The following is a 14,746-nucleotide window of genomic DNA, read 5'->3' on the forward strand; positions in this document are numbered from 1 at the left end:
TATTTTTTTTGTAATGTATATGTGCCAATGATTTTTTTTGCAGGGGCAATGTGCCAAAATTGCACATGATCAGAATAATAAATATAGCCGTTAAAAAATTTGAAAAAATTTGAAACTTTTTTTTGCAATGGAATTGTGCCAATAATTTTTTTGCAATGTCAATGTGCTAAAATTAAAAACTGCAAATGATCAGGATAATACATGCAGCTGTCGTAAATTGTAAAAAAATCTTGATTTTTTTTTGTAATGTCAATGTGCCAAACAATTTTTTTTGCAATGTCAATGTGCCAAAATTGCAAATTATCGGGATATTAAATGCTGCATTTCTGCGTTGTAAAATGGCGTTTTTTTTCAGTTTTTCTTCGATTTTTCACTTTTTTTGAGGGCATTAGAGTGATCGACGCTTGATCAGCAAGTTATATTTCACTGACTGCAGTTGCAACAATTTGCCCATTTTTAAAAATCTGAAACGAAATTTGAAGCTTAAGAGCAAATCGACGATCAATTCATGATAGTGTGATTCACTATCAATGGACTAGAAGGTATTCAATTGGCAAAGAACATGACCTAATCGACGATTTCAATTTTCAAACGATCAAACGAGGCGACGACGACTGCTGAGAAGGTGCATGGGTTGTAATTAGCGCCCTGCTCGTGGTGTTTCGAGCAAAGAAGACGAGTCGACGACTTGCATATAGAAAAGAAACACCTGTAAAAATATACACGATCAGCTATGTACGTTCATACGTTGGTTGTAGTATGTGCAGTGCAGTGTGTAATATGTATGTACTGTGTGGGTGGTATGGATGGAGTGAGAGTGAATATTATCGTGTATTTATGTTATATGCGCTGCTACACATTACTGCATAGAGGTACTAATTGTGTGCTGGGTGATCTGCTTGAATTTATATGGAAACTTAGCCTACTATATTAGGTGTGTGTGTTTGACTCACGTCGTCAGCTATGTAAGAGAAATATATGTATAATATAAAAAACCCATGTTTACAAACCTAATACCCATGTAAATGTGCTTTATATTCTTCAAACTTATACATACATATAGAGGTACGAGTATGGAGTACTTGATGCGTGTATGATTCATGTACTTAAATATTACTCGATTTTTGATAAAAATCACCAGCAACCAGCATGCATGGTGATGCATTCAGTAGGTATAAGGAATCTATGCGTGCGCAATTCTATATCTGGTACTAGATGGAATACCTATACGTCTTCTCTTTTCTTTCCTACGATTATAAAAATTTATTTACTTAAATGATGACGCAGCGTTTATTGTAATTCACATTTTTGAAATGATAGGTAAGGTGGGAGGTAGGGGGGCTAGGTGAAGTATTGAAGTGCATCCCAAGGTGCTCTTCTACATATTTAGATGCAAGAACAAGTGGTTCGGAAACTAGGAACGGGTGTAAAAAAATAAAATTTATGAATTGCACACTCAATTGGTGTTGGTGAGTTTCTAGGAACGATGTGAGGTGTTTGGAAATGGTCAGAGGGAAGAGGAAAAGAGTGCAAAAAGTTGTGCAATTTTTTAAATAATATATTTTTCAAAAAATACTGAGAAATGTGATAGTTAATTGTGTGGATAATGTAGCACCATGCAATTTATTTTATTTTGAAAAATGTTGAGGAAAGTGATTAAATTAATGGAAAATTTTGAAATTATTTCGGATTAACTTAATATTAATTGATAAGAATGAAGATTACAGGAAACAGGAAGAAATTTTTGAAATAGGTATAGTCATGTTTAAATCATTTGAATCGATACCAGAGAGAAATGAAACGTTCCCTAGCGCTCTCCCTCCCCTCCCCTCCCCTTCAAAAAAAGTTGATATAGCCTAAATTACTTTGGAGTGACGATTTTTAAATTTATGAAACAATTAAGTACCTATTCAGATATAGGTAGGTACCTACCAATTAAAAAATATATAAACTTGAAAAAAAAATTGCGTAATTTGACGACATTTTTCTGCTCGTAATTTTTAATTTTTTTTTTACCTGCAATCCTTTTCAAATTTTGAATTGGTAATTTTTTACTGAAATTCGTGGAAATTTTTCAATTACATTTTCCTCCAAATTTTCTACAATTTTCCTAAAGTTTTACCTTTTTTCTTCATCTTTGAATACGTTTTAACGTAAGCATTCAATAAATCATCTATTTAACTACATACTTAATTGGAACTTTTTTTTTATTTGGGGGGGGGGTGTTTATAATTGCAGGATTATTACACCCGTGTAGAGAATCATTAATTTGGACAATTTTTTCAAAATTTGAGCATTTTTTTCAGTTTTGAGTAAGTATTTTTTTGGTAAATTGATTTTTTTTTTTATTTTTTCAACAATTTTCCTACATTTTTAGATTCTGAATTTTGGACAATTTTGTGTTTGAGAATTTTTTTCCAACCTTGGAACAACTTTTTCTGTAATTTGAAGAATTCTTACAAAGTTTCAACGATTTTCCACGTTTTTAACATTTTTTTTTTTTTTAAATAACTAGGTATTTGAATAATTTCTCCAAATTTCAACTGTTTTCCCGATATTTGAAATTTTTTTTCCTGAACTTGAAGATGATTTTTCTCAATTTAAACTTTTTTTTCTGTCTTGAATAATTTTGCAGATTTTGAACAATTTTTTCTTTTATCTGGATCTTTTTTTTCCAAAATTTGAATGATTGTTTCACATTTCTAACGAGTTTCCAACAAGAACAATCATTCTTGGCAGAATTTTTTCAATATTTCAGCAGTTTTTTCAAATTTTAAAACCTGTAAACTGAAATTTTTTTCAAAATTTTGAACGGTTTTCCTGCATTTCTTGAATTTTAAGTCATTTTATAATTGGAACATTTTTTCAAAATTTGAACGATTTCTCCTTGTTTTGAGATTTTTAAATTTGAACAATATTCTGAAACTTGAGAATTTTTTTTCAAGCTCTCAACAACTTTTTTTGTAATTTGAAGAATTTTTGCAAAGTTTCAACGATTTTCCACGTTTTGGACATTTTTTTTTTCAATTTTCAACATTTTTTCCTGTGCTTTGAATGATTTTTGCATATTTTGAACCATTTTTTTTTTCATTTGAATTATTTTTTTTTCAAAATGAATCATTTCTAAAATATTTTTTTTGTAATGTATATATGCCAATTGTGCCAATGATTTTTTTTACAATGTCAATGTGCCAAAGCAGTAAACGATCATGATAGTAAAATTTAGCTGTGAAAAAAACGAAAAATCAAAAAACATTTTTTTTGCCATGCATATGTGCCGACGATTTTTTTTGCAATGGCAATGTGCCAATAATTTATTTTGCAGTGGCAATGTGCCAAAATTTGCAAATTATGAGGAATTCAGGATAGTATAGCTGTCGAAAAATGCGAAAAAATCTTGACCTTTTTTTTGCAATGTGAATGGCAACGTGCCAAAATATAGCAAATTATCAGGATACTAAATGTTGCAATATTGAAAAAAAAAAATGTTTTTCGATTTTTCTGCTTCTTTGAGGGCATTGATCTCAATTCAAAATGATCGACGCTTGATCAGCAAGTTATATCTCAAATCTTAGTAAAAATTCATAAGTAGATATCTTAAATTCACATTCGAATTTCCGAGTTGAATATTATATGAACAATTCCAAAATTTGGGAGTAGGCCTATTTCGGATTCAAATTCTAAATCTTTTTTTTATGTTCGAAGTTGCAAAATGTTTTGATCACGAGACTCGTAAGTCCATAACTGCAGCTTCGACCCGTCTCAAACCCTTCTCCCTTCCTCTCCTCTCACCAAAAAATAAAACACAACCCATTCCTAATCCTTCAAACCAAAGTTTAATAATATTATTCTCTCATTCTTCGCTTATAAAATTCCAAATACACAACAGCATATCGTACTTCCTTTACGACCAGCGAAACTTCCCCACCCTAAGGCTCACTTCCGTCCTAATACAATTGGTTCGGGACATGCCCATAATAAAAATAATGAAAATCGAATTAAATAAGTATAATAATATACAAAACGTGATATTTCATTCTACCAAAACTAAATCAATCTTTTGGACGACCATCGAAACAAAAATGAACCCCAATACACATTTCCCATTCAGCACGATGGACGATCACTTTTTAGTGAGCTTTTTCGTCATGCCAGTCTCAGCTCTGCGCTTAGATTGGCTAGATTGGACGCTATACAGAGTGTATTGTAAATTTATTAATAACATGGCACAAATTCTAATAAAGGAATTAAACGTATGTTTGGGTACCTACTATACTCGGTATGGATAAATCTAAACGTACGAATACGAAATTAACATATTTATATCCTCAATATTATAAGCGTCGTTGTCGTCGACGTACAATATGCATATTACTATACCATATCCGTAGTATATAGCCAACTATGTAAAATGATAAAAGCTACCTAAACGTACCTCCTTCTTGGACTTCGTCTTACCTCTTTCCATACATAATAGCCTGACTTGACGACGACTATACCTTATACTCTTACATAGAAAAAAAAATATCTCATGAGGTTATACACAGGATAGCTTTAGCTCGGTTGTTGTTATTTTTATATATTATATAGTATATTTTATTGTATAAAGAATGCTATGTGTACATTGGGTTGGGTTTGCGTCCGCTATGCTATAGGTACGTTTTCGTTCTCTCGGCATCCGGTTGAAATATTTACTTTTTTAAATATTTACTCAACGAACAATCGTCCTAAAGAGTTAGAGAGACCTCTAGCATATAGGTACTTTTTCTCTTTGAATTTCATTTTTTCATAGTCGTTCTGTTTTACTCTTCGTCTTTGGCTATATTTTCATCAACCTTGCATGGCTCGTCGCGATAATAGTATTGGTATTTTTGAATTTCGAGAATTTGTTTTAATTGCAAATGATATACAGTCCGATATTACTCGTATATGTGAGGCACTCAATGTCGCCAAAGTTCGACTCAATATAAGGTCACACAGTTCGCGTCGATGTTTTTTTTATTTCATTTTACAATTCTTCGATTCGAGCTCTTGCGTAGCCTTGATCATATCCGTTGGCACCTCATTTCTAAGCACTTTCCATGCACACTTCATACAAACAACCATTTTGGTGACATATATTACCCTGCACGTCTTCGCGTAGCACTTAATACCTATATAATTAGTCGACTAAACACCACATGCACATGTTAAAGAGACCGATAGGCGATACCGTACGACAGACGGTTGAAAATTTACACGTTATGTCTCAACATCATCATCATTGCTCTCGAGCATCGTCAGAGAAAGGTGTCATTTATCTCGTATTTCGATCTCTCTCTCTCCCTTTGAGTCTGAACACCATCGCGTGATTATCGTACTATTTCTTCCGCATAAATAATATTATACATCCCAATAACTGCCACACGCTTTCCCATATATGATACATTGATCTTTTCAAATCATCGCGAGAGGTGAGCAATACGAGCAATTGAGTATGGGTGGGACACACAGAAAGAGAGTAAAAAAGCACTACGACGACGACTCTGTTTGATGGCATCATAAACGTCGTCGAAAGTCGTCGAATTCAGACACGTCGCCGCGTCGTGTAATTAATTCTCTGTTCGCTGATGATGCGATTTAGATGATGCAAATTTTTCGAGTATTAAATATAAAAACAAGACGTAAATGAAGATGTCTTATTTTGATTGCTGCGGCAGATGAAAGATGCTCTTTGAGAGGTATATTAAATGGGATTTCTGGAAGTGTATTTTATTTTATATTTTTTTATCACGTCAAGAAATTGATGAACGATATGTGACATAACAGCACCGTAAGATCTCTTTTTTGATGTTTGATCGTTCGAAAGACTGCAGAAACTCGATCAATGGATGATTGCGTTCTTTCCATTGATGAGAATGATAATGATGGGAGAGAGAGGAAAGAAGAGACATATTAGGTATGCATTAAGAACATGAACATTAAGTAAAAAAGATGCATTCGAAATAGAGCTAATTTTTATCAGAATTTTTCACTTTGATTTTTTTTTTTTTTTTGAAACATTATGTTTGAAAAACTGTTGACAAGGCGAAATCAAAATCAGATTATCAGAATTCATGGATAACCGAGGGGGGGGGGTTGATAGAGAAAGAAACATCGGTGTTGATTTTAAGTATGAGCAAATAAATAGGTGCACAGCTTCACTCCCTCCTCTCTCCTTGCCCGAGCACAAAAAATGTTGAAAATGTTGGAATTAAATATTATTCAACTTTTATTGCTGAATAAAACAATTTATCAAATTTTTGATCAAAATTAAAATTTCAAAATTATTTTTTTTTGGCGAAAAAAGAAGCAAAATTTGTTGAGATGGCTGCTATTTTTATCAATTTTTCCTCTTTTTAAATAGTTTGAACAATTGTTCTAAATTTTGAATGATTTTTTCGAAACAAAATAATTTACCTACCTAAAATTCTGAACATGGTTTTTTCTAAGTTGAAAATTTTCCCATATTTTATTATTATTATCATTATTTTCAAATTGGAATCCATTTTTTTACTGTTTTTCTAACGTTAAAACGATATTTTCAGTAATTTGAACAATTTCCCAAAATTTTAGATGATGTTGAATATTTTTTTTTTTCAAATTTATTGAGCAATTTCCCCAACTTTTTAAATTTCAAACATGTTCTCCGGTTTTTAAAGAATTTTGAACTTCTTAATTTTCCAAATTCTGAACAGACTTTCCTAAATTTTGAATACGTTTTTGAAAATTCAACGTCGTTCAACAATTTTTGCGAAGCTTAAAGATTTTTTCCTAATTTTAATGTGTATTTTCGTCCATGTTGTGAACAATTTCCTCAAATTTTGAACACTTCCCTCATTTTAAACAATTTTGAGCAATTATAATTTAAAAAATGTCCACAAATTTTTACTTTTGAACAATTTTCTCAAAGTTTGTATATTTTTACACAATTTGAACCACTTTTTCTATAATTTTGACAAATGTGAACAATTTTTCCAAATTCTGTACAAACTTTCTGAAATTTTCAACATGTTTTTACAAATTTAACATTTTTTTCCAATATTTTGAACATTTTTGCAATTGTAAACAATTTTTTCAAATTTTGAACATTTTTCTTTATTTTGAACAATTTTGAAAAATTTTAAACAATTATGATGAATCTCCCCAGAAATTTAAGTCAACTTTGCTGAATTTTCAACAATGTTTTTTTCTCAAAGTTTGAATATTTTTTCACATTTTGAACCTTTTTTTTATAATTTTAATTATTTTGAGCAATTTTTCCAAATTCCGAGCAAATTTTGCTGAATTTTCAACACGTTTTTATTAACTTGAATTTTTTTTGCTAATATTTTGAACAATTTTCGTAAGATTCGAACGTTTTCTCCATAATTTTAAACATTTTTTCAATTGTGAACAATTTCTTCAAATTTTGAACATTTTTCTTTATTTTGAACAATTTTGAACAATTTTAAACAATTATGACAAATTGACAAATCTCTCCAAAAATTGTAGCAAACTTCGCTGAATTTTTAGTAACAATGTTGCTTTCCCACTTTCAGAAAATTTTCTCGAATTTTGATCATTTTTCCACATTTTGAACCATTTTTCTATAAATTCAACAATTTTGAACAATTTTTCCAAATTCTGAACTAATTTTTCTGAATTTTCAACAAGTTTTTACTAATTGAAAATTTTTTTGCCAATATTTTAAACAATTTTTTCAAGATTTGAACGTTTTCTCCATCATTTTGAACCTTTTTCCGATTGTGAATAATTTCCTCAAATTTTGAACATTTTTCTTCATTTTGAACAATTTTGAACTACTTTAAACAATTAAGTATGACGAATCTCTACGAAAATCTAAGCAAACGTTGCTGGATTTTTAGCAATGTTTTTTTTCAACTTTTGAACAATTTTTTCTAAGTTTGAACATTTTTCCACATTTTGAACCACTTTTTCTATAAATTTAACAATTTTGAGCAATTTTTTCTAATTCTGAACTAATTTTTCTGAATTTTTAACAAGTTTTCCCATATTCAACATTTTTTTTTTCTAATATTTTGAACAATTTTTGCCAGGTTTGAACATTTTCTCCCTTATTTTGAACATTTTTCTCAATATTGGGAATAATTTTGCCCAATTTTGAACAATTATGAAGAATTTTTGCAAAAATTCAAGCAAAATTTGCTGAATCTTCAACTTGATTTTCCTTTTTTTGACAATTTTCTCAAAGTTTCAAAATTCTTCTACATTGTGATATGAACCATTTTTTCTGGAAGTTTGATAAATTTTCCATGTTTTTAACAATTTTGAGCCATTTTTCCAAATTCTGGACAAACTTTCTTGAATTTTTAGCGTGTTATTAGGTACAAATTCAAAATTTTTTGAAAAAATATTTTGAACAATTTTTGCAATATTTGAACATTTTTTTCCGCATTTCAAACATTTTTTTTCGATGATGTGAATTTTTTTTTAAAAATATTTTCCAAATTTTGAAATTATTCTTCCTCATTTTGAGCAATTTTGAGCAATCCAATTATGAAGAATTTTCCCTAAAAATGTAGGCAAGCTTTGCTGAATTTTCAACGTGCAGTTTTCCACTTGAAAATAATTTTCCCATCTCGAACTTTTTCCCACAGTTTGAGCCATTTTTTCTATAATGAACAATGTTCTACATTTTGAGCAATATTGAGTGACTTTTGGCTCTATTTTGAACCATTTAAAAACATTTTCCTGCATTTTAAACTACCTATGTTTAAACAATTCTATAAAAAAGTCACGCAGTTTTCTCAAATTTTGTACATTTGTTAAAATTAAAACAGTTGTTCCAAATGTTGTATCTTTTAATGAATTTTGAGCATTTTTTTCATAAATTTTAAACAATTTTTCTGAATTTTGAAAAAATTGAATTCCAAATCTCGAAAGAACCGAAAGTTGGAAAAAATTGTTTGGGGTATAAAAAAGAAAGAAACGTTCAAATTTTGATGAAAATTTTCAAAATGTGGATAAAATGTTGAACATTAATTGTAAAAATTGTTCAAAGTTTGGATAAATTGTTCACAGTTTAGAGAAAAATTGAGAATACATTTAGAAGAATTGTTAATCAATAATCATCACGATCATCTCATGGAATGTAACAATTTTTTTTCAACTAGAAATTGTTATTTGTACTCAATCGACTTGGAACTAGAGCTCATGTTTTTTTGGAAGGTTTCATTTTTTGAGCTCGAAATTTTAAATTTTGCTAACAGTGTTTCCTTTCCTTGTTCCTGAATTCATTTGGAACTTGAACTGTGCCCAACTCTTCGTTCTCCACAGAACTAAAACTCTGCAAACTGACACTGTTTTCTGCAGCTGTATTAAACTAAACCTATCATCGCCATAACCCATCAATTGGGGACCCATTGATAGCAACGACCAAACCCTCTCTCAACATTATACCTACGAGTAAATCGTTACCAGTCGAAATAAAATAAAAAAGGAAAATACGAAACGCAATGACGAAGCGATGACGCTAGCAGGGCACAAATGTACAAATATATAATAATATAAGAGTAATATAGTAACCGTACCCGTTGGGTTGTGTATAGTGCTATACGACTATGGTCGTTGAAAACAAAAAGATAATAATCTTTGTACATTAAAAGAATTACCATTTCCTCAATTATTAAGTAATTTCGAAACACAGGTAATAAAACGTTTCGGAATTCGGACCGAACGAATGAACGACCGAGCGAGTGTTGTTTCTACTGTGTTTCTATAAGTGCTTATTACTCGTACCTATTCCTATACCTAGTACCTACTACGATTTGGTAAGCGCGGCTGCTGCGACGACAACAGCGGGCATGGGCACCATCGCGGCTTACCTAATATACACAGTAGGCAATATCGAAGAGGTTATCTACCATCTATGGTCATTATTATAAGCTATAATGGCGGAATTTTTTGTTGTACTTATACCTTATAGCGAGCAAATAGTAATTTGTATTTTTTTTCTGTTTTCTTTTTTTGCAGGCCAAGATGCTTGAATCGTCACAAGCTTGGCTCAATGCCTCTACGTCCTTAGCTTGTAAGTATAACTTTGGTACTTGATTCGAGTAGTTTTTAGTTTCGTTTTACGTATTAATGGCTTTTACTTTGATTGATTTTTTTTTTCGAATTGCATGTTTGATGTTTTCGTGGTAGTTTTGAGTAGTAATCGAGTCACATGAAGTAGTCTGATTAGTCTTGAGACTTTTTTTGGAAGTCTCTGGAGCTCTAGATAGATTTTTAGGTAGTTGGGGTTTTGGAAGGAGGGTGGAAAATTCCACCTTAGGGTGTTTTATGAGATGCTCGACAACCATTTATCAATCATTCCAAAATTTTCAATCAATATTCAATTTTCAAAAAAAAATCAATTTCGACAAATTCTCTCCTTCTTGAATTCAAAAAAAAAAACACCCCGAATCATAAATTAGATAAAAATTACACCCCCTTTATCGTCCTATACGCGAACGAATCCGACTCGAAATTGGCGTCGTCTCGAACACGAATCGTATTAAAAATCGAAATTATTTTATTACGACCTTCAACAAATGAATGACGTCGAGAAAGAGAGAGAGAGAGAGAGGTGGGTGGGCAACGCTGAAGGAGAGAAAAGATGAAATTTCGTGACGATAATTGATAAAAATACATTCTATTATGGCGCCTTGATTAGCATAATGTGGAAATATAAAATGCAAATTGTAGCCTTTTGATATTGCCTAATACGTAAAAGAATGGGGCAGACGAAGGCAGAGAAGAAATAAGAAAAAACGAACTCGGTATACTTAACTTACCTACTGACGAAAAAGAAAGGCGGATTGGGGTGGGATAATCGAGATTTTTTTCCGTTGTTATTATTTTTTTAATATTCGCGTATATATTAAATAAAAAAATTTTTAATTCTAAATAACAATTTGCACGGTAGTCGAGCATCCGTTATGTAGCGAGCACCTTTAACTCGGTTGTTATTTTAGCCAATTTTTTGCCATATCCGTCGTTAAAATGCTAATGAGTGTTTTCTCGATGTAGGAGAAGGGTAGCAGGGAAGCAGGGACTGGATACTCGTAAAAAGCTATAGGAATTTGTTTTCAGCTAGGTACGATTAGGTTGTAATATACACAAAATGGCAAAGTGTTCGCTGATTGCTGAGATGGTGGAATTTTTAGTAAAACGAAATAAATGGAATGGGGGAATATGAGTTGTTGTAGGATTTGGTCAGTTTTTAGGAAAGCTGGTTCGGAATGGTCATCTGGCATAAAGTAAACATGTGGAGAGAGTTTATCAGATAATTATGTTTTTGACTTTTGAGGCACCATTGTTGTTTTTAAAAAATGAAATAAAATAAAATTACTATCTGTTCCCATTAGCTTGGTATTTTATCATTAGGTACCCACCTACCTATGCTAGAATTTTTCGATCAATGTGGTATAAGTATTTTATTTTGTTAGATTTTGATTCTTCGTTATTCAAATTTATGAGGAATTTTTTTGGTCGTCATTCACTATTAAGGTGGGAAATCAAGTTCATATTCAAGTGTTATAAAAGTGGGCAAAAATTGCATTGTAAAGTTGTTAAAATTTTCTAATGTGATTTTTTTTTTGGTAAATTTTTCCGCAAAAATAAGTGTTTCATAATCCCTCCCTCCCTCCTTCCCTCCATCCCCACTCTTTCATGTTTTATTGCAAAAAAAAAACGGCGACAAAAACATTTGTAGAGTTGGGTTTGGAGAACTCATTTGCAGGATTTCTTTTATATAAAAAATAAAAGTTATATGGATGTTCGGTGTTGAAGAATTTTGAAACCATTTTTGAAAAAATATTGAACATTTTTTTCATATTTTGAACAGTTGTTTTACATACATCATACTTAATTTTTAGATAAACAGTTTTTTTGATACTTTGAATAGTTTACCCAAGTTTAAATCAATTCTTCAAGTTTTGAACTTTTTTTTTCAAATTTTGAATAACTTTTTTAAGTTTTGAACAATTTTTTTTGAAAGTTTGAACAACTTTTTGAAGTTTTGTGCAATTTTTTCAAATTTTGAAGCATTTTTCCAAAGTTTTGTTGCTTTTTGTATGATTTTAATCTATTTTTTTCAAATTTTTGGAACAATTTTTTCAAATTTATCATAATTTTTAGATGTTGAACAGTTTTTTTGAATTTTTGGAACAGTTTTTTAGCACACTTCAAAAAGTTGACTCAAATTTAAATCAATTTTTCTAATTTTGAACAAGTTTTTTCAAATTTTGGACTATTTTTTTGAAGTTTTGTGCAATATTTTCAAATTTTGAAGCATTTTTTCAAAGTTTTGTTGCTTTTTGTATGATTTTAAACAATTTTTTTTTCAAATTTTTGAACAGTTTTTTTCAAATTTATCATAATTTTTAGATGTTGAACAGTTTTTTTTTAATTTTTTGAACAGTTTTTTAACACACTTCAAAAAGTTGACTCAAATTAAAATCAATTTTTCTAATTTTGAACAAGTTTTTTCAAATTTTGGACTATTTTTTTGAAGTTTTGTGCAATATTTTCAAAGTTTGAAGCATTTTTTCAAAGTTTTGTTGCTTTTTGTATGATTTTAAACAATTTTTTTTTTCAAATTTTTGAACAGCTTTTTTAAAATTTACTATATCATTTTTAGATAATTAGCAGTTTTTGCCACACTTCAAAACGTTGACTCAAATTTATATCAATTTTTCAAATTTACTATGTACAATTTTTTAGATGTTGACCAGTTTTTTTTTCGAATTTTGAAAAGTTTTTTTGACACACTTCAAACAATTGACTCAAATTTGAACCGATTTTTCAAATTTTGATTTTTTTCAAACTTTGAACAATTTTTTTTTAATTTTGAACAATTTTTTTTTGAAATTTTGATCCATTTTTATGAAATTTTGTGCAAGTTTTTCAAATTTTGAAGCATTTTTCTAAATTTTGGTCAATTTTTCATGATTTTGAACAATTTTACCGAATTATGGATATTTTTTCGGCACTCAAGCGATTTTTCAGCGTCCTGAACAATTTTTTTACACTTTGAGCTCTTTTGTTTGATCTTTTAACATTTCTTGTTCTGAATTTGAACATCTTTTTTTGAAAAATAGAGAAAAGTTTTGCCAAATTTCTTTGAAAAAGACGTTCTTAATCCAGGACATTTATTTTAAATTTTCTCCAAAAAAATATATTTTATCACCATATCTACTCCCATTTTTTCCTCCCTCCTTCCCACATCAATTCTTTTCTCTTCTTTTCCATAAGTGTTTTGTTGCAAAAAAAAATCCAGAAAAACTTGAAAAAAACTGGTCTAAAAAAAACTCAAAACAGCAAAATTTCTTCAAGAAAGAAAAAAATTAAGCCTATTCAAGAATTTTTCGCATGATTAAGTACTGACCAGTTGGGTGGTCTTTATTTTGAAATCCCATTTTGTTGTGCTTCTAGTCCTTGAAATTTGTGGATTTCATGAGAAAAAAATTACCCAATTTTTAATTTTTTCCCTTTTTCAGTTTTCGAAAAAAAAAAAAAAAAAAAAATATGCTGAGAGCTCCATAAGTTGATGAAATGAAAAAATTGAGATGAGAATTTTTCCCAAAAGTTCCTCATTCTTCATCAAATTACGTTGGTTTCATTAAAAACTCCTCCCCCTCTGTCTTCCCATTAAAAAAATTATCAGAAATTGTGAAAAAAATGGGTTATTTGGAAAATGTTTTCGAAAAATTTCAATTTTTGCGTCAGATAAGAACCTCTTTATACAGGGAGGGAAAAACCTTCTGAAGTCTATCAATGTCTTGAGCTTCCCCCCCCCCCTCCCTCTTCTACACTCAGTTGAAGAAACAAAAAAATGAAATCAAAGTTTGTATTTTTTTAACGTTTTAAGTGGAAAAATTTTCAATAAGCCTAATTAGTTTTGAGAAGATTTTGGAGGATTGGAGAGGTTTTTTTCATTAAAAAAACTGTTATTTGAAAGAATTGCTATCTTGGAAATTTTTGAAAATTTAAAAAAGTTGTTGAGAATATTTATTGATTTTTTGAGGGTGCATATTTTTACAAATTTTGGGAGCCCTGTATAAAGGGCCAAGATTGCTTAATAGGTCGTGTGGTTTTTTTCTGTAAAAATATTCTATTTTAAGGTAATTTTGACGAAAAAATTACCTATCTTTAAATTTCTTTTAAATGTCATTGGTTTCTGTTTTTTTTTTTTAATTACATAAAAAAATTCACTCAATAAACCAACATTGGTGGAGTCGGAGGGTGTTTTTTTTGTGGAAAAATTTGGACACATTTTGAAACGGAAACAGAGAATTTTTGAAAACGATTTTTTTTAGGCTTTGCTAAGAGTTTTATGGCATTTTTTATTTTCTCATAAAAACCTTCAATGAGGGGAAGGAGGGTTAAAAGTAAATCAGGTCGAAAAATAATTTTTGAAAGCTTCTCAATAAACCCTCAAAACTAGAATTTGAGATCATGAGGGTGACTAATCAAGAACAGGAGGATAAAATTTTGTAGCAGTCCATCTTGAATTTATTTTTTCAAACTTTATTTCCAGTAATCACAAGTATTAAATTCGCTGAATTTCTAAAAAAAATTCATTTGGCCTTGAAAATAAAGTCAGGGGTTTCCAAAATAGCTCGATTTATTTACTCGATTTTTTTCTACTTGAATGCAGAATTATAAAACTTGGAAAAGAACTTACAAATTTGGTTCAAATTCTGGTTAGTGGAGTAGTTGA

At 30.1% G+C, this 14,746-nt stretch overlaps 1 protein-coding gene across 4 annotated transcripts in view; it reads left to right on the forward strand.

The window, feature by feature from the left end:
* Positions 1-14,746, forward strand: part of LOC135844076 (protein bric-a-brac 1-like) — a 282,447-nt gene that overhangs the window by 222,112 nt on the left and 45,589 nt on the right. For all 4 annotated transcript variants that reach the window (XR_010558441.1, XM_065362176.1, XM_065362175.1 and 1 more), the window contains exon 5: positions 10,015-10,069. Coding sequence is in view for 3 of the 4 variants with exons in the window: in XM_065362176.1 (XP_065218248.1) it covers positions 10,015-10,069 (55 nt within the window). In the remaining variant the exon portion in view is untranslated. The remainder of the gene's footprint in view (positions 1-10,014; positions 10,070-14,746) is intronic.

Source organism: Planococcus citri, chromosome 4, assembly GCF_950023065.1.
Source record: "Planococcus citri chromosome 4, ihPlaCitr1.1, whole genome shotgun sequence".
Lineage (NCBI taxonomy): Eukaryota > Metazoa > Arthropoda > Insecta > Hemiptera > Pseudococcidae > Planococcus > Planococcus citri.